Below are 19513 nucleotides of genomic sequence, written 5' to 3' on the forward strand. Positions count from 1 at the left end.
GCGCTGCCGGTACTTCCGTCTTGGGGCTCCCGCTCGCAGCTGTCAACCGGCTCCTGCTCGATGCCGCGGTTTTCGGCGCTCTCCTGCTGGGTCCCAAAGAAGGAAGGCGGGGAAAAGGCGCGAAGAATAAAGCTCTCCTTCTTCCTGCCTTCCTTCTTTGGCGCCCAGCAGGAGAGCGCCGAAAACCGCGGCATCGAGCAGGAGGCGGGGGACAGCTGCGAGCGGGAGCCCCAGGACGGAAGTACTGGCAGCGCCCCGCCCAGCTGGAGCTTAGCGGCACACCTGGCCATGTCTCGCGGCACACCGGTGTGCCGCGGCACACCGGTTGGGAAACGCTGCTGTACTGTATATAAATACAGTGGTACCTCTACTTAAGAACGCCTCTACTTAAGAACTTTTCTAGATAAGAACCGGGTGTTCAAGATTTTTTTGCCTCTACTTAAGAAACATTTCCTACTTAAGAACCAGAGCCCGGAAACATTTCCCAGGAAATTTGAGAACAGCACAAAGGCCCGGCCAGTTTCCTGCCATTCCCCATTTAATCCCGACCATCTCGGGCTTTTCTGGGCTGCCAGAGGAGCCTTTCGGTGCTGCTTAAAGAGGTTTTGGCAGCCCAGAGCGAACAGAGGGAGGCATGTGCTCCTTCTCGCTGCCTCAGAGTCCCTCTTTTTTTTTAAGCCTTAAAGTTTTGGATTTTTTTTTATTCCCTTACCTCACCTTCTTCCTTCAGCAGTGACTGTCCTCCTCCTCCTCTTCTTCCTCCTCCTCCTCCCACCCAAATTCCAAGCTTTTATTTCTTTCCTAATGGGTCTGCATGCATTGTTTGCTTTTACATTGATTCCTATGGGAAAAATTTCTTCTACTTAAGAACGTTGCTACTTAAGAACCTGGTCAAGTTCTTAAGTAGAGATACCACTGTATATTTCTATTGGATTTTCAAGGCATTTAATTAAAGGAACTGATCACAGTTAAGGAATAACCCTAACCCTTTCCTACCGATGTAGCCAGTTTCAATATTACCTGGATTATATATTAGTTAAAGCCAGGGTGGGTTCCTACTTACCTCGCTGTCAGTTCGTTTCCTCACAAAACGCGCGGGCACGCATTGTGGGCACACTTGTGCTTTGCACGCATGCATTCACAGTGCCAAAAAATAAAATAAAATAAAAACTAAAACCAAGATGGTAACCGCATACACAGTGCTGGAAACTCGGCTTCTGCGCATGCTCAGAAGAAGAAAACATTCAAAAACTTCCAAAAAAAACCCAAAATTCCCACAACACTGTCAAATTATTTACTGAGTCTGCACTACTATTACTACTAGTTTTTTCTTATCATTCCTATCACCCATTTCCTCCCACTTATGACTGTATGCAGGGGCACGCTACCATTCCCAGCATGCCCCCCGCCCTGTGCGCACGCCCTCACACAGGATTCCGCTTCTGCGCATGCGCAGAAGCCTAATCTCGCATGAGGATGTGTGCATGTGAGATTTCCGGGGGTTTTTCGCTTCTGCGCATGCACAGAAGCGAAGAGAACCTGGAAATAAGCAAAAACAAGGCACGTGGCTGGTTGCCGCCACCTGCTGCCATTCCCCCGCCCGATCTACCATGCCAACCCCCCCTCTGTTGTTTGGCCCCCTGCCAATTCCCCCCACCCACTCTGCCACACTGCCGTCTGCTCGCTGCCGTTTGCCCCCGACGCCTCTCGTGGCGACTTCCCCCCACCGCCCGCTCTGCCACGCCGCCACCTGTCGCACGACACTGCGAGTGGCCCGCCCGGCCCTTACATTGTTCCGGTGAGCTCCTGCAGTGGTGCTGAGAGCATGCAGCCTGGGTGGCTCCTAGCTCCAGCCATGCAGCCTGCTCTGTGATCTCCTGCGCCATAGGCATCTCTCTCTCTCTCCTGCGGTACGTGAAAGCAGGCCCGTGGTCAGACCTTGGGCAGGCTGCTTTTGCCAGCTGCAGCTCTAGGCACCGCAGTGAGATTCGGCTTCTCTGCATGGGCAGCAGCTAAAATCTCGCACGTGGACATCCTCCCAACAGCAAAAATTGCCAGTTTTTTTACTTCCGCGCATGTGCAGAAGCAAAAAACCAGGCAATTTTTTACCGGAACCCCTCTGGTTGCACAGGCAAAGCTACTCACTCTGTTTCCGCCGCCGGAACGGCATTTCCGACCGTTCCAGGTCATGCCCATCACTGACTGTATGACTGAAACTTGTTGCTTGTATCCTTAAGATTTTTATTAATATTGATTGTTTCCTGATTGCTTATTTGACCCCTAAGTGTTGTACCTTATGATTCTTGACAAATGTATATTTCCTTTTATATACACTGAGAGCATCTGCACCAAAGACAAATACCTTGTGTGTCCAATCACTTTATTTATTTATTTATTCATTTGTCCAATACACAAATACATAGGAAGAAAATAGACATGTGGTAATATATATAAGGGTAAAAGTGAACTTAGAGGAGAGGATATATGAAAGGAAGCGAATATATGATAGGTGAAAGAAAGGAAAGACAATTGGACAGGGGACGAAAGGCACACCAGTGCACTTATGTACGCCCCTTACTGACCTCTTAGGAACCTGGAGAGGTCAATCGTGGAGAATCTAGGGGAGAAATGTTGGGGGTTAGGGGTTGACACAATTGAGTCCGGTAATGAGTTCCACGCTTCGATAACTTGATTGTTGAAATCATATTTTTTTACAGTCAAGTTTGGAGCGGTTCGTATTAAGTTTGAATCTGTTGCGTGCTCTTGTGTTATTGCGGTTGAAGCTGAAGTAGTCATTGACCGGTAGGACGTTGCAGCATATGATCTTGTGGGCAATACTCAAATCGTGTTTTAGGCGACATAGTTCTAGGCTTTCTAGGCCCAGGATTGTTAGTCTATTTTCATAGGATATTCTGTTTCGAGTGGAGGAGTGAAGGGCTCCTCTGGTGAATTATATTCTATTCTATTCTATTCTATTCTATTCTACCTAGTCTGGCTTTCTGATGCTTTTTCTAAAAAGTGTTGCTGATTTCACTAGAGCTTAAATTCCCCTTTAGAAACTGTACTGCAAGGGAGATCATCAGAGGATCACAAATAATGATCAATATCAATATATAACAGCTTCCGCTATTGATATGCATTGCATTCCCATGAAAAGGTTACACGACCCCTGGAAATCATCTTCTGCGCTTCATTCTTAGCAAGGGAATTTCTCTACGATCCCTTCCTAAGCCTGCTTTGGCGGAGTAATGACGTCAGCAAAGGAAAGACTCGGAAGTGACGCACACGCCACCCAGAATCCTTTGCCCTTCCTTTTCCGCCGGCGGTAGTGGCCGTCTTAAGGTGAGTATTGCGGCGCTGCGCCGGGCCTTCGGTTGTATCCGCGGTCGTGGGGCGGCATCCGCTCACGAATCCTCCTGAAACTGGCCTGTACGGAGAAAGGAGGGATGGAGATGGACGGCCGTGGCGGTATTTCCACGTTTGGGGAAATTGGAGAAAAGTGAAGGAATGGAAGCCGAGAATAGGGCAAAAAGTGGCCCGGATGTAAGGCGATGGAAGAAACCATTCCGTTGGGATAAGAGGTGGGGGAGGCATTTCTGCATATCATTTTTCCTCCCGTGGAGGAATAATTTTGCAGAAGTCGAGAGGGTGGAGGATGCAGGCATGGCTTCTGTTTGCATTGTCCCAAAAGATGTTGATGCTGGCATCCTTAGAGTTAAGCTAGAGCAGAAGTCTTCCAACTTGGCAACTCTAAGATTGGTGGACTTCAATTCCCAGAATTCTCCAGCCAGCTCTCCTGGCTGGAGAATTCTGGGAGTTGAAGTCCACAAGTCTTAAAAGTTCCCTAGTCTGAAGACCACTGGGCTAGAATGCTGGAGTTCTCCACGTATTGCTGAATTGCAACTCCTAGTACAGTATTGCTTATTTTGCTTGTCTGGAAGCTTCTGAAAATTGCAAATTAGGCATGGGGAATTTATTTTATTTTATGACGTCATTTTATCTTTCTCCAATAGAGAAGGGCTAAAGATACATCAGTGCAATCTGGAGGTTAACAGGAGTCTTGCTTTTATTGATTCTAAGAATTCTAGGTTTTAATAACACTTCAGCGTAACATTTTAATTAGAAACATAGAAGTCTGACGGCAGAAAAAGACCTCATGGTCCATCTAGTCTGCCCTTATACTATTTTCTGTATTTTATCTTAGGATGGATATATGTTTATGCCAGGCATGTTTAAATTCAGTTACTGTGGATTTATCTACCACGTCTGCTGGAAGTTTGTTCCAAGGATCTACTACTCTTTAAGTAAAATAATATTTTCTCATGTTGTCATTTTTTTACTATGGGCAGACAGGCGCTCATTAAAATTGAAATTCTATTGCCTGCTCTCAAAAGGACACACATCTACACCCTTACATATATCACTGTTCATCTTGGCTACATATGAGAAAGAGGAAGCTTGAGAATTCACAAGGTTGTTACTATGTGGAGCAAATTTACAATTTTATATTGTATATTGACTTGGTATGGGGAAAGGGACAATAGGGTGTTATTTGAGGGTAAAACCCAGAAGCTGCGGTGATGACTACCTTAGGACACCTTTGGATGTAAATAATGAAAATACTATGAATTCTGAGCGGCTTTTTATTTTCTAGCAGCATAAAAGGGCATTCATTTACTATTTTAAATCTGAAACATACTTTCTTCCAAACATTTTTGCCTAGGTGAGCTTTGAAAATGGTCCGCTACTCACTCGACCCAGAGAACCCCACAAAATGTAAGTAACTTTCTCTCTTTTTAAAAAAAAATAAATTTTATTGATTTTGATGGTAATAAAACAAATACACACAACACAAAAAACAGTGCATAGTGATATGTGCTCCCACCACCCAACATTAATCATACAATCCCTCCACCAAATGAGAGTGTACTAATTTATAATATTTTAAAACCGGGAACATTAACATATTTACAAAGTATAGAGTGATTCCAATTTATTCTTTATAGCTCGGTCTCGAATTATACGGGCCATAAAACCTGACCCTGTCCCATCTTCCCATCAGTTTTCCCACTTTATTTTCATTGATCATATTCATTTTAATATCCATGATTTCAAATTGAATGTTTTCCACCATGTACCGATACCAATTTTGTATTGTCCATTTTGTTGTTGTTGTTATTATTGTTATTATTATTGTTATTATTATTTATTAGATTTGTATGCCGCCCCTCTCCGTAGACTCGGGGCGGCTCACAGCAGTGATAAAAAATACATAATGACAAATCTAATAATTAGAATCCAAAATAACAATAGTACAGTGGAACCCCGACATAAGAGCTGCTCTACTTAAGAGCAACTCAAGATAAGAGCTGGGAGGGGAGATATATTTTTGTTCTACTTACAAGCCCAAATTCGAGATACAAGCGCCAAGGAGCTGTCTCCTGAAGCCAAACGCTAACTTCCGCGTTCGGCTTCAGGAGACAGCTGCGAAGCGGCGCGCGTGTTTTAAAAGGTTGCAGCCGGCCTGGGGGGCTCGGGGGGGTGCTTGCAGCTTTCTTTCTTGCTCTTTTTCTTTCTCTCTTTTACCTTCCCTTCCTCTATTTCTTCTTTTCTTTCTCCTTCCCACCTTCCCTCCCTCCCTCCCTTCACTCATTCCTCTCTTACTCTCCCCTTTCATAAGTTTCCTTGCTTCCTTCCTCTGTTCCTGTCCCTTCCCCCTTTCTTTCTTTCTTGCTTTCTTTCTTGCTTTCTTTCTTGCTCTTTTTCTTTCTCTCTTTTACCTTCCCTTCCTCTATTTCTTCTTTTCTTTCTCCTTCCCACCTTCCTCCCTCCCTCCCTTCACTCATTCCTCTCTTACTCTCCCCTTTCATAAGTTTCCTTGCTTCCTTCCTCTGTTCCTGTCCCTTCCCTCTTTCCTTCCTTCCTTCCCACCCTCCGTCCATTCATTCACCCATTCCTCTCTTGATCGCTTAAAGCCGGTCCCTGGTGCAAAAAGGGTTGGGGACCTCTGTCCTACAGGATTGGGTGGCAGAGAAGTTGAACATATGTAAATTTAAAAGTTTAAGAAAGTTTACAAGTTAAGTGAAAGAAACTTCATTATTCATTTATATGTACATGTACATTTCTTCATTAAAAACATGTCTTTCTGCATAATTTAGACTAACTTTGTGAGTTTTTTGAGGGCTGGAACCAATTAAAATTATTTACATTAATTCCTATGGGGAAAAGTCGTTCGAGATAAGAGCTGCTCGACTTAAGAGCCCAGGTCCGGAACGAATTAAACTCGTATCTCGAGGTACCACTGTACATTTAAAAAGTCTAAAAAGCAAGAAACCCCAATATAAAAAACATACATACAGTCATATGCACAAAAACTACATAGGCAGGGGGAGATGTCTCAGTTCCCCCACACTTGACGACAGAGGTGGGTTTTAAGGAGCTTACGAAAGGCAAGGAGGGTGGGGGCAATTCTGGTCTCTGAGGGGAGCTGATTCCAGAGGGTTGGAGCCGCCACAGAGAAGGCTCTTCCCTGGGTCCCGCCAGACAACATTGTTTAGTCGACGGGACCCAGAGAAGACCAACTCTGGGACCTCACCGGCTGCTGGGATTCGTGTGGCAGAAGGCGGTCTTGCAGATATTCAGATCCGGTGCCATGAAGGGCTTTATAGGTGATGACCAACACTTTGAATTGTGACCAGAAACTGATCGGCAACCAATGCAGACTGCGGAGTGTTGGAGTAACATGGGCATATTTGGGAAAGCCCATGATTGCTCTCACAGCTGCATTCTGCACGATCTGAAGTTTCCGAACACTCTTCAGAGGTAGCCCCATGTAGAGAACGTTACAGTAGTCGAACCTCGAGGTGATGAGGGCATGAGTGACTGTGAGCAGTGAAACTATTGCCACTTGGGCACTTTCTCTAGCTGCTTCCTTAATTTCTATGAATTCACCCATATCCCTCCTTATTACTAATACCGCCATTTCCTTTGTAATCACCCATTTTATGTTTAACATCCTATTAATTTCATCTTGCATCTCTTTCCAAAATTTCTGCACTACCGAGCACTCCCAAAACATATGCATAAACACCCCTCCTTCCTGACATCCATGCCAGCAGTCACCCTTAACATTCTTAAGCGCAAGTTGTGTAGGTGTATGGTACCACAATGTGATTAACTTTCCCAAGAGTTTATTTGATAGGTTTTGGTCACAGGGTTTAAAAAAAGGTTATAATTTTTTGTTCGTTTTCTTCTTGTAGCATGCAAGTCCAGGGGTTCCAACCTTCGGGTCCATTTCAAGGTATGTAATTTGGGTCTTGCCTCTAGCAATATGAGGAGTGGGCAGAAGTGTATGCTGGTAGTCCTCAACATAGAACAATTCATTTAGTGACTGCTCAAAGTTACAGGCACAGACCTTTTGTTCACACAATGACTATTGCAGCGCTCCCGTGGATAAAAAGGTCACAGCCGGCCTGGGGGGCTTGCCAGCAACCTCCCGAACCGAACCCGGGGTTCAGCAAAATTTTGCCTCTTCTTACGAACTTTGTTCGAGTTACGAACCGGCGTTCGGGAGGCTTCTGGGAAGCCCCGCCGTCCGGCTGTTAACTTTTAAAACAGCCGCGCGGCTTCCCAGCAGTCTCTGAACGCAGGTTCGTAACTCGAAAAAAGTTCGTAAGAAGAGGCAAAATTTTGCTGAACCCCGGGTTCGTATCACGAGTTGTTCGTAAGACGAGGGGTTCGTATCTTGAGGTACCACTGTATTAATATATGTTTTGCTGCCTTAAGTTGTTTATTTAAAAAAAAGAGATAAAATTCTAATAAAACTTTATCTTATTATTACACTTCCTTTATTGATTTTACCGTGGCTGGGAAGCCAATGATTATCTGATTGCCTGTTTGAAATTATTGGAATCGAGTAGCAGGGGATAGAATAGAACAGAGCTGAGGTGGCGCAGTGGGTAGAGTGCAGTACTGCAGGCCACTAAAGCTGACTGCTAGATCTGTAGGTCAGCGGTTCAAATCTCAGCACCAGCTCAAGGTTGACTCAGCCTTCCATCCTTCTGACGTGGGTAAAATGAGGACCCGGATTGTGGGGGACAATAGGCTGGATCTGTTAAAAAGTGCTATTGCTAACATGTTGTAAGCCGCCCTGAGTCTAAGGAGAAGGGCGGCATTAAAAAATCAAATGATAGATAGATAGATAGATAGATAGATAGATAGATAGATAGATAGATAGATAGATAGATAGAGAATTATTTTATTTGAGGAGAAGGCGTGGGAGGAACATATGGTGCAACTGCAATGATGACCATCTTAGGACACCTTTGGATTTGTCATGAAAACAATGGAACAGACTCTGAGCAGTTGCTTAACAAAACAATTTTGCACTTATTTTACGACATTATTTGGGGCCTTTGAGGTTACAATGCAGTGATGGCAAACCTATGGCATGGGTGCCACAGGTGGCACGCAGAGTCATGTCTGCTGGCACATTAGCCATTGCCCTAGTTATAATAAACATTATAATAATTTATAATAATAATTTATTAGATTTGTATGCCACCCCTCTCTGAAGACTCGGTTTGGCTCCAATGTGCATGTGCGCACCAACCAGCTGATTTTCGGCTCGCATGGAGGCTCTGGGAGCACATTTACGGGTCCCGGAGGGCCTCTGGGGGTGTTGGAGGGCGTTTTTGCTCTCCTCAGGCTACAGGGAAGCCTCTGGAGCCTGTGGAGGGTGAAAAGCAGGCCTACCAGGCCCAACAGAAATTGGGAAACAAGCTGTTTTTGGCCTCCAGTGGGGCAGGGGAGGCAATTTTCGCACTCCCCGGGTATTTCATTATGGGTGTGAGCACTTGTGCAGGCGCAGTAATATGTGTGCACATGCTTTCGGCACCCGATGGATAAAAGGTTCGCTCTCATGGTTATAATGCATGTGAATTTTTGATAAATAGATGCATAACACCTTTAAATACGAGTAAATAAAATTGAAATGTAACCGTAGCATCTAGTTCATCCCTCTGTGTCAGTGGTTCTCAATCTGGGAGCTAGGACTGACTAGCTCCCAGATTGAATGACCGTTTCACAACGGTCCCCTAAGACCATGGGAAAAGACAAATTTCCCATGGTGTTAGGAATTAAAGCTTCTATTCTGGTAACTTGGAACAATTTTTACAATCTGACCAATCAGGTATTTACAGTGACCTTCCTGGGGGCCGGGGGGGGGGCAAAAACTTTTTTTTAAAACTTACCTCTTTGAAATCTTGGTGCGTCACATATGCCAGTGCATCTTACAGACCAAAAAATGCAATAATTAAATAAATATAGCCAGCCAACTCACACACACACTGGTGACGCCTATAGAGGTTTACTGAAGGGGTCACCTGCCCCTGGCCTGTGGCCCACTCCTGGGCCGTGGCCGGTTCTGAACTGGGCCCACAAATGGTAGAGGAGCACACGCAGCTCCACTTGCTCAGGCACACTCACACACAAAGCTCCCTTTGTGCTCACAAACATGCTGCTCACACAAAATAATTAACACACACACACAGCAGTCTGAAAAGCTTGGACAGTTGTCATTAAAACCTCGCCCGCATGGCAACAATACAGTTAAATTAACCACAGGGTGGGCTCCATTTTGGGTTTTCCAGGCCTGCTAACAAAAAACAGAAAAGCCTTAAAATGGGTGGAGACCAACTGTACCTCAACAAGAAGGATATTCTATTTAGAATAGGCCACCACTGAGAAGACCCTTTTTAACAATCACCAGATATAGATCCCTAATTGATGGGACTCATAAAATATTCTGTTTTTATTATTTCATTTATTAATTGGATTTGTATGCCGCCCCTCTCCGTGGGCTCACTCGTGGATTCTGTGTTTTCCCATTCTGGTGGCCTGGGTAGATGTAAATAAGAAAGCATTTGTCCTTCATGTAGCCATATAGGGCTAAAAATAATAACCGGCACCTTGAATTGATCAATTTTCTTCAGAACACACGTGAGACTGCCCAGGCTATCAAGGGGATGCACATTCGGAAGGCCACCAAATATTTAAAGGACGTGACTCTGAAGAAGCAGTGCGTTCCATTCCGGCGTTACAACGGTGGTGTCGGCAGATGTGCGCAGGTAGGGCTCTGAAACTTTACACAAATCTGTGTGAATAATAGTTTCAGGAGAAATTTAAGCAGCAATTATTTCCACTCTGGAAGAGAATATCAGTAAATGACACTAAATTATTCATATCTTGTTTAGAGTTTTGATGTGTTCACAAAGATGCTTTTTGTTGTAGGAAATAGAAGGTATTTATTTAGTGCAGGGATTTCCCAACCTTGGTGACTTTTAAGACACTGGATTCCCATGAGGCCAGTTAATGGTTTTGGGAAATTGAAGTACCTGCATCTTAAAAGTTGCAAGTGCAGACTTTCATTCAGGGTGTCCAGCAAATCTAGAAAACAGGGAAATTATCAGGGAAATCTGCGGTTTGGGAAATAGCAGGGAATTCGTGAAAAAAATGGAATATGTCGGGGGGGAAATAAACTGTATTAAAATGTTTAAAATCTGCCCCAAGGACTGTGGATGTGGGGGAGACATCCACATGCTGCAGGCCTGTTTTGCCCCTGGTGGAATCTGCTGATGAAGGCTCCTCTGACCAAGAAGACATGAGTGACAGGGAGGAGGAGAGTGTGGCATACAGCTCAGAAGAAGATCAATTATCTAGCTCCTCCTTGGATTCGGAACAAGAGTTAATGATACAGCCACGCATGCGGAGAGTGATGCATAGACAGCAACAACTGAGAGATTATTATCAAAGAAAATGAGGCCACCTGTGGTTGGGTGGGGCTGTGGTAATTACTGAGGCTGCTATAAATAGAAGCCTGTGGGTTTGGCCATTGTGGACGATTGTCTGATCATTGTGTTTGCTGCCTGCTTTGCTGCCTTTGACCTTTTGTGTGCTGATTTTCCCCACTTTGAAACTAAACCAGAGCAAAGTGTGTTTTACTTTGTGAAAGAAGAAGGACTGTGAATTGCCTCACAGCTGCAAGCTAAGTATCTCAGAACTGATAAGGGACTTGTACCAATTACCAGTTTGTTTGGAGACGAGTGCTCTTTGCTATACCAAAAGAGGGCTTAGTTTAAGTGAATTTTCATTATAAAGAACATTGTTTTGAATTTTCAAACGTGTGTGTGTGTGTCTGAAATTTGCACCTGTGAATTTTTTTCGGGAGGAGTCTGCCAGAGAGCCCGACAGAACAAAATCAGGGACAAATCATGTAAAAAAAAACCAGGAATGTACTGCCTGGCAGAGTCAAGCAAAAATGAGCATAACTGGCAACAACTTGCTTCCTCAGCTACCGATATCACTCCATGGCTTAGCCGTTTGGTATGACGTCATCTACGACCAAGCCTTAACTAGATTGCAAGTTACAGGAAAAGTCAGGGAAATTCAAAATGCTTTCCCCCTGGACACCCTGTTCATTGTTTACCTCTAGGTTCCTGAGTGAGAAAGATAGGGAGGACATTATTTGGATACAAAACCTTGGTAGAATTCTTAAGTTGTTTGCATGCGATGTATTTAAAAGCAGTTTCTATGTTCCCTCATGTTTTTATGGTTGCTGTGATGACTTTCTTAGGACACCTTTGGATTAACCGTGAAAATAACCTTGATTCTGAGCAACCTGTAAAAACGCAAAGCTTGAGACCATCACATTGATAGGAAAATTGACATTACTTTTTTTTCCTCTTGCAGGCCAAGCAGTGGGGTTGGACCCAGGGACGTTGGCCCAAAAAGAGTGCCGAGTTCCTCCTGCATATGCTCAAAAATGCGGAGAGCAATGCTGAGCTGAAGGTAACATTAAGTGCTGGTGGTTAATGCTGGTTTCCATGTAATGTTAACTGTATCAGAGGCCCTCAGTCTTTTGGGCACCAGGGACCAATACAGTGGGGAGTGGTTTTTCCATGGTTTCTCATGCTGCCTGCATTGTCCAGATGGAGCTTTGCTTGTTTGCATGGCCCAGTTTCTGGCATGCCACAGCGTGGTACCAATCCAGAGACCAAGGTTTTGGTTGGTGTTTGCTGTCAAGTTAAAGCAAAGACCAATGCAAATATAAGTATAAGAATGCTTGGCTGCATAGCTAGAGGCATAACAAGCAGGAAGAGGGAGATTGTGATCCCGCTGTATAGAGCGCTGGTGAGACCACGTTTGGAATATTGTGTTCAGTTCTGGAGACCTCGCCTACAAAAAAGATGTTGATAAAATGGAGCGGGTCCAAAGACGGGCTACAAGAATGGTGGAAGGTCTTAAGCATAAAACTTATCAGGAAAGACTTAATGAACTCAATCTGTATAGTCTGGAGGACAGAAGGAAAAGGGGGGACATGATCGAAACATTTAAATATGTTAAAGGGTTAAATAAGGTCCAGGAGGGAAGTGTTTTTAATAGGAAAGTGAACACAAGAACAAGGGGGCACAATCTGAAGTTAGTTGGGGGAAAGATTAAAAGCAGCATGAGAAAATATTATTTTACTGAAAGAGTAGTAGATCCTTGGAACAAACTTCCAGCAGACGTGGTAGATAAATCCACAGTAACTGAATTTAAACATGCCTGGGATAAACATATCCATCCAAAGATAAAATGAGGACCCGGATTGTGGGGGCAATAGGCTGGCTCTGTTTAAAAAGTGTTATTGCTAACATGTTGTAAGCCGCCCTGAGTCTAAGGAGAAGGGCGGCATTAAAAAATCAAATGAGAGAGAGAGAGAATTATTTTATTTGAGGAGAAAGGGTGGGAGGAACATATGGTGCAACTGCAATGATGACCATCTTAGGACACCTTTGGATTTGTCATGAAAACAATTGAACAGACTCTGAGCAGTTGCTTAACAAAACAATTTTGCACTTATTTTACAACATTATTTGGGGCCTTTAAGGTTACAAAGCAGTGATGCCGAACCTATGGCATGGGTGCCACAGGTGGCATGCAGAGTCAAGTCTGCTGGCACACGAGCCATTGCCCTAGTTATAATAAACATTTATTATAATGATTTATAATAATAATTTATTAGATTTATAATAACCGATTTATTAGATTTATTTATAACCGAGGACTAGGTTCAGCTCCAATGTGCATGTGCGCACCAACCAGCTGATTTTCAGCTCGCATGGAGGTGTTGGGAGGACATTTACGGGTTCCGGAGGGCCTCTGGGGGGTGTGGGAGGGCGTTTTTGCTCTCTTCAGGCTCCAGGGAAGCCTCTGGGGCTTGTGGAGGGTGAAAAGCGGGCCTACCAGGCCCACCAGAAATTGGGAAACAAGCTGTTTTTGGCCTCCGGTGGGGCAGGGGAGGCAATTTTCGCACTCCTCAGGCATTTAATTATGGGTGTGAGTACTTGTGCAGGTGCAGTAGTATGTGTGCAGGTGCTTTCAGCACCCAAGGGAGAAAAGGTTTGCTCTCATGGTTATATGATGCATGTGAATTTTTGATAAATAGATGCATAACAGCTTTAAATGCGAGTAAATAAAATTGAAATGTAACCATGGCATCTAGTTCATCCCTCTGTGTCAGTGGTTCTCAATCTGGGAGCTGGGACCCCTTTGGGGGTTGAATGACCGTTTCACAAGGGTCCCCTAAGACCATGATCCCACTGTATAGAGCACTGGTGAGACCACATTTGGAATACTATGTTCAGTTCTGGAGACCTCACCTACAAAAAAGATGTTGATAAAATGGAGCAGGTCCAAAGACGGGCTACAAGAATGGTAGAAGGTCTTAAGCATAAAACGTATCAGGAAAGACTGAATGAACTCAATCTGTATAGTCTATATCAGTGATTTTCAACCTTTTTTGAGCCGTGGCACATTTTTTACATTTACAAAATCCTGGGGCACACCACCAACCAAAATGGCACAAAATGACACTAACGCAGTACACATTATACATATAGTTAATAATATAGTTTCTAAATGTATTTATACTCACTTAGTGTGAAACCTTGGCCTGTTTCAATGAACACAAAAGGGGTATCCTGACAGGGATGGTAGTTTGGGGACCCATGTTTAATTTCCCCACGGCACACCTGACCATGTCTCACGGCACACTAGTGTGCCGTGGCACACTGGTTGAAAAACACGGTAGGGAAAGGGGTGACATGATCGAAACATTTAAATATGTTAAAGGGTTAAATAAGGTTCAGTAGGTAAGAACTTTTAACAGGAAAGTGAACACAAGAACAAGGGGGCACAATCTGGGTTAGTTGGGGGAAAGATCAGAAGCAACGTGAGAAAATATTTGACTGAAAGAGTAGTAGATGCTTGGAACAAACTTCCAGCAGACTTGGTTGGTAAATCCACAGTAACTGAATTTAAACATGCCTGGGATACACAAATCCATCCTAAGATAAAATACAGGAAATAGTATAAGGGCAGACTAGATGGACCATGAGATCTTTTTCTGCCGTTAATCTTCTATGTTTCTATAATTTAGTATTCTGTGTGACCTAGGTTTCTGGCAAGCGTTCTCCATTTCAATGGAGACCCCCTTCGTTCTGCATTCATTGGGGAACAGTTAGCAAGGAGGAATGATGTTATATAGGTCTTTCTCCACTTATGACCACAATTGAGCTTTAAAGTTCTGTTGTTAAATGAGACACTTGTTAAATGAGTTCTCGGAGAAGGGCGGCATACAAATCCAATTAAATAAATAAATGAATGAATGAATTTTGTCCTGTTTTAGACCGACCTTGCCTTGGCTGTTAAGTGAATCACTACAGTTGTTATATTAGTAACCAGTTCCATCTTTTAAATTTTTCCTCTAAAAATTCCCAGCAAGAACAATTCGGGCTTTAACTCAATTGTCTGTTGGATAAGGAGTAGAAGAGACTTTTAAGGGAAGGATTGTGAATATGAAATTGAAACAAAATTGCCTCCAATGTTAGAGGCAACCATGGTCATTTATTTGAATAATTGGCATAAATATGGATTCTACTCTGCACTATAACTAAAATGAATTTTGGTCCTTTCTCTAGGTAATTGACGAAAAGGTACAATTTAGACTGAACTGTTGCAAATTATTATAAAATGAGTTTTCTAATATGTTTTCCTCTCCAGGGTCTGGATGTTGATTCGCTGGTAATTGAGCACATCCAGGTTAACAAAGCCCCCAAAATGCGAAGGCGCACTTACCGAGCTCACGGGCGCATCAATCCATACATGAGTTCTCCCTGCCACATTGAAATGATCCTCACAGAAAAGGAACAGATTGTCCCTAAACCAGAAGAAGAAGTTGCTCAAAAGAAGAAGGTAAGACACCCCCCCCTTTCTCCCCCAAGATTTGATTGAGAGCCACCAAGAATTTGGGGCGGGACAGCCGTAAAAATGTTTTAAATGAATAAACAAACCTTTTCCCAGTACAAACCACTTTACTTCATTCAATAATTAAAATTTTTGTCAGCCGTCCTGACTTGGTCACTTAAGAAAGAAAAACTCAACTCAGTGAAAGTATACTTTTACTAATGCAAGTATTACTAATGCAAGTACAGTGGTACCTCGACTTACGAACTTAATTTGTTCCATTACTAGGTTCTTAAGTAGAAAAGTTTGTAAGAAGAAGCTATTTTTCCCATAGGAATCAATATAAAAGCAAATAATGTGTGTGATTGGGGAAACCACAGGGAGGGTGGAGGCCCTGTTTCCCCCCAGGAGATTCGTAGAGAGGCCCCACGGAGGCTTCTCCCTGCCTTTTCCGGTTACAGTTCCGGAAGCTCAGGTTTGTAAGTGGAAAATGGTTCTTGAGATGAGGCAAAAAAATCTTGAACACCTGGTTGTTATCTAGAAAAGTTTGTAAGTAGAGACGTTCTTAGGTAGATGCATGATATGACTATGTGTATGTATTTTATATATTGGGTTTTTTCTTTTTAGACTTTTTAATGTAAAACTCTTATTTTAGATTTTAATTATTAGATTTGTTGCCATGTATTGTTTTTATCACTGTTGTGAGCCGCCCCGAGTCTACGGAGAGTGGCGGCATACAAATCTAATAAATCATCATCATCACTGTACTAATTACAAGTGGTTACAGTGTAGCAAAGCTGGAAATGAGAGTTTATGCACCAAAGCCTCCCTAGTTAACTTTATTCCTTTTCCCATCCTTCCCCCTGGTTATCTGACATTGTCCAATTACATTCAGATTGCTTTAGTTACAGCCCTTTATCTTGGCAGCCTGGCAGTGTTGCATTCCATTCCCAGGCTCTTGATCTTGGGGCAGCCAGATGGTGTAGTTACGATTCCCCCTCCCCTTAGCTCCTTTCCCCATGGACTATGGCAGATTGACGAAGCATGGCTGGAGCAGCCAGATGGCAGTCCTGACAACTTGTTTAAATATTTTATTTTAGACATGTTGGGTTGAGTCAATCTATTAAAAGGCCATAATTTATTATCTGTGTGCTTGCAACCATAGACACACAGATAGATAGAGACAGATAAGTAGGTAGGTAGATATAGGTAGGTAGGTAACCTTTGTTATTTTTATCAATAATTCAAGATGGCAAACGTACCTAAAACTCCTTCTCCCTCCCTATTTTCACCACAACGGCCACCATCCGAGGTGGGTTAGGCTGAGACAGATTGACTTTGAGCTAGTCATCCAGATGGTTTTCATGTGTAAGGCAGAACTCTGGAGTCTCAGCATCTTTCATAATCAACAAAATGTTTCCATTGTCAGAGGTTTTTTTGAATTTGTGTTGGAAATGTGGTGAATACCAGGTACTAGGTAGTTTTCTCAAGAAAGGCACGACAGCAGGAGTTCTTTCTTCAGAAGGCTCTTTTACTTCTTCAGTAGTATCAAAATAACTATTTACTCTACGCTATATTATTGAACAAGCCACCAACTAACCAACCACTATCAGACCCACACTATACTATACTGTACCACTAAACCAAACCATCAAACCGGACCACACCAACACAAAAGGTGTATTACATTATCTCCATGTACTGACCAATCAGATCATAGAACAGATTGCATCATTCTGCTGAAGCACCATGACTTAGCATTCACTTTGCTTCTACAGTACTTGTAATATTACTTCAGGTTTATATCCTGACATCCATGTATAAAGTACAGTGCAATAGGATTTGTGATTCCAATAGGTTAAAAGCAGTGTTTCCCAACTAGCCATTTAAAGATGTGTGACAATCAACTGTGCTAGCTAAGGTATTCTGGGAGGTGAGGTCCACACCTTAAAATGGATAAGGCCTGGAAACACTGACCTAAAGATTCACAAATTACAGTGATTATGAAGTCTAATAGAAATTTAAAAGTATCTACTTTCGTATATCAATGTCAAAAAGAGAATCTTAATGTCCATTTTCAAATAAAAAAAATATTCAGCATGTTCATGGCTTTTTTAAAAAAAGCAGACATCCTGTTTTGCAAATAAACACATGAATTATCCTGCTGTGTGTATGTTTTATGGCTTGCATGAAAAACCAACTGGATTGATTGATTGATTGATTGATTGATTGCCTGCATGCTTGCTAAAAATGTGAAAAACTGGTTTAATGTGATGCATAAATGCATTTCACAGCTGACTAGTTGCTTATTGTTGCATTCTACAAATGTATTATGATTGGGGTAAATTGGTACTGATTGATTTATTCTTTTCCCCAGATATCCCAAAAGAAATTGAAGAAGCAGAAACTAATGGCTCGAGAATAAACATTGGTGCAACTTACAAATAAAACTACAATTTTATTTCAAATTTATGGAACTTCCTGTGTAATTTTTTTGAGGAGACTACAATGTACTTCACAATTAAGCTTAGTTTTAACTGAGCTTATTTTAAATACGTCATATGACATATTTTAAATATGTTTAAATGAACAGGACTACTATAGATTATTACTAATAAACATGCAAGATTTGCTTTGGTACATTCCACAGTATGAAAGGTCCTACAGGATTAAGACTTCAGTGGTGACTAGCTGTAATCCTAAAGGCTCATAAACATGATATATGTATAGCCATTGATGGAGACATTGCTTTGCTAGGGATACTGAATATGTAGCAATTCAGACAAAAACACCTTTGCTGTCTTAATGGCCAGCTACATTTTGTATCCCAGGCACATGAGTTATAAATATACAGTTCAAAACAGGGCATGCTTCTAAAGTGTGGAACATGTTCTAAATCAGTGTTTCCCAACTGCTAAAGGATTCTGAGAGTGGAAGTCAATCTTAAATTTGCCAGGAACATTGGTCTAAATTAAATGGGTTTGCAGGGGTGTTACTGAAACTTTGATCTTACACTGAACAGGTATATATGACTCAAAGTAGCCATAAGAGCTATAACCCGCTATGGTGACTAATGTGAAGGGCTTAAAGAAAGGATCCAGTTTTCAAATATAAATTTCTTAGTGGGGGCATAAAAATCCTGTCCTACATTGTCTTGCGCAAACTAAATTTATCTTTTAACAATTGTATCGTGATATGTAGCAATTCCACATCTGGTTATTTTGCCAGGTGTCTGCAGTGGATTCTAATTGATGCAGAGATGAGCATACCAGCCAATAAAGGGATTTTAATCTTTTTTATTAATTCAAGCAGAGTTAAAAGCATAACAAAAAGCATACGTACCATGCAATATGATACCCAAAATCTCTTACAAACTTCCAGGAGCTGACAGACAGATTTATGCTATATTCAATGCTAGGTTCTGTATAGAAACATCTCAATCAGAACTACAAAGTTTTTAAAATCAAAAATTGGCACCTAAATTTGAGTAGTACAGGGATCAGCAACCTGCAGCACTGGAGCCTCGTGTCATCCTTCCGCTGTAGCTTCCTGTCACTCAAAATATGCATCACAACTGCCAACGTGCAACACCCACTGATGCCCAATTTATTAAGCTTTTTAATATAAAGGAGAAATCAAACTATGTTCCTAACTTGAAATAACAGTGGTTTGCCACTAGATTCCACCCTAACATATTTTAACTTCCCTTCATATTGTTTACTATTATTCTAAGTCTGCAAATAATAAATTGTACATTTGCATCCAATCATTTAACTTGAACAAAGTAACCACGTCTGCTGGAAGTTTGTTCCAAGGATCTACTACTATTTCAGTAAAATAATGGAATAGAATAGAATGGAATGGAATTCTTTATTGGCCAAGTGTGATTGCACACATAAGGAATTTGTCTTTGGTGCATATGCTCTCAATGTATATAAAAGAAAAGAGATATTCGGGACACACACACAGCACACCACAAACGCGCGTGTGTTGTGTATATATGTCCATTAGGACAGGGTTCTCCAACCTTGGCCCCTTGAAGACTTGTGGGACTTCAACTCCCAGAATTCTCCAGTCAGCAGGAGGAATTTTGGGAGTTGAAGTCCACACCTTCAAACTGCCAAGGTTGAAAAACAGTGGCTGCACAGCGCCTCGCTCTGAAGCGCACGCGCGGACCCGAAGCCGCTCTGCCTCGCCTCTCATGGCGCCGCCTGCAGGAGTCGCCTCA

The 19513-nt window shown here is 42.5% G+C and overlaps 1 protein-coding gene and 4 non-coding genes across 6 annotated transcripts; all 5 read left to right on the plus strand.

Moving 5' to 3' along the window:
• Nucleotides 1-2464: 2464 nt before the first annotated feature.
• Nucleotides 2465-17753, plus strand: RPL17 (ribosomal protein L17). Of its 2 annotated transcripts, none has more exons than XM_070743577.1 (7): nucleotides 2465-3342; nucleotides 4724-4776; nucleotides 7260-7300; nucleotides 9993-10127; nucleotides 11749-11847; nucleotides 15103-15294; nucleotides 17663-17753. In XM_070743577.1, exons 2-7 carry the CDS (start codon nucleotides 4737-4739, stop codon nucleotides 17708-17710), a joined length of 555 nt encoding a protein of 184 aa, XP_070599678.1. In that variant the 5' UTR covers nucleotides 2465-3342; nucleotides 4724-4736; the 3' UTR covers nucleotides 17711-17753. The 2 variants fall into 2 exon arrangements, with proteins under 2 accessions (XP_070599678.1, XP_070599679.1); XM_070743578.1 differs by having other exon boundaries at nucleotides 3322-3543.
• On the plus strand, nucleotides 4573-4640 carry LOC139163328 (small nucleolar RNA SNORD58). Its single transcript, XR_011558478.1, has one exon. It is a non-coding gene; the product is annotated as a small nucleolar RNA SNORD58 (small nucleolar RNA).
• Nucleotides 8297-8365, plus strand: LOC139163326 (small nucleolar RNA SNORD58). The gene has a single exon (XR_011558476.1). It is a non-coding gene; the product is annotated as a small nucleolar RNA SNORD58 (small nucleolar RNA).
• LOC139163324 (small nucleolar RNA SNORD58) lies at nucleotides 11612-11677 on the plus strand. The gene has a single exon (XR_011558474.1). It is a non-coding gene; the product is annotated as a small nucleolar RNA SNORD58 (small nucleolar RNA).
• Nucleotides 12806-12874, plus strand: LOC139163325 (small nucleolar RNA SNORD58). The gene has a single exon (XR_011558475.1). It is a non-coding gene; the product is annotated as a small nucleolar RNA SNORD58 (small nucleolar RNA).
• Nucleotides 17754-19513: the final 1760 nt, after the last annotated feature.

The sequence above is a fragment of the Erythrolamprus reginae genome, chromosome 2, assembly GCF_031021105.1.
Source record: "Erythrolamprus reginae isolate rEryReg1 chromosome 2, rEryReg1.hap1, whole genome shotgun sequence".
Lineage (NCBI taxonomy): Eukaryota > Metazoa > Chordata > Lepidosauria > Squamata > Dipsadidae > Erythrolamprus > Erythrolamprus reginae.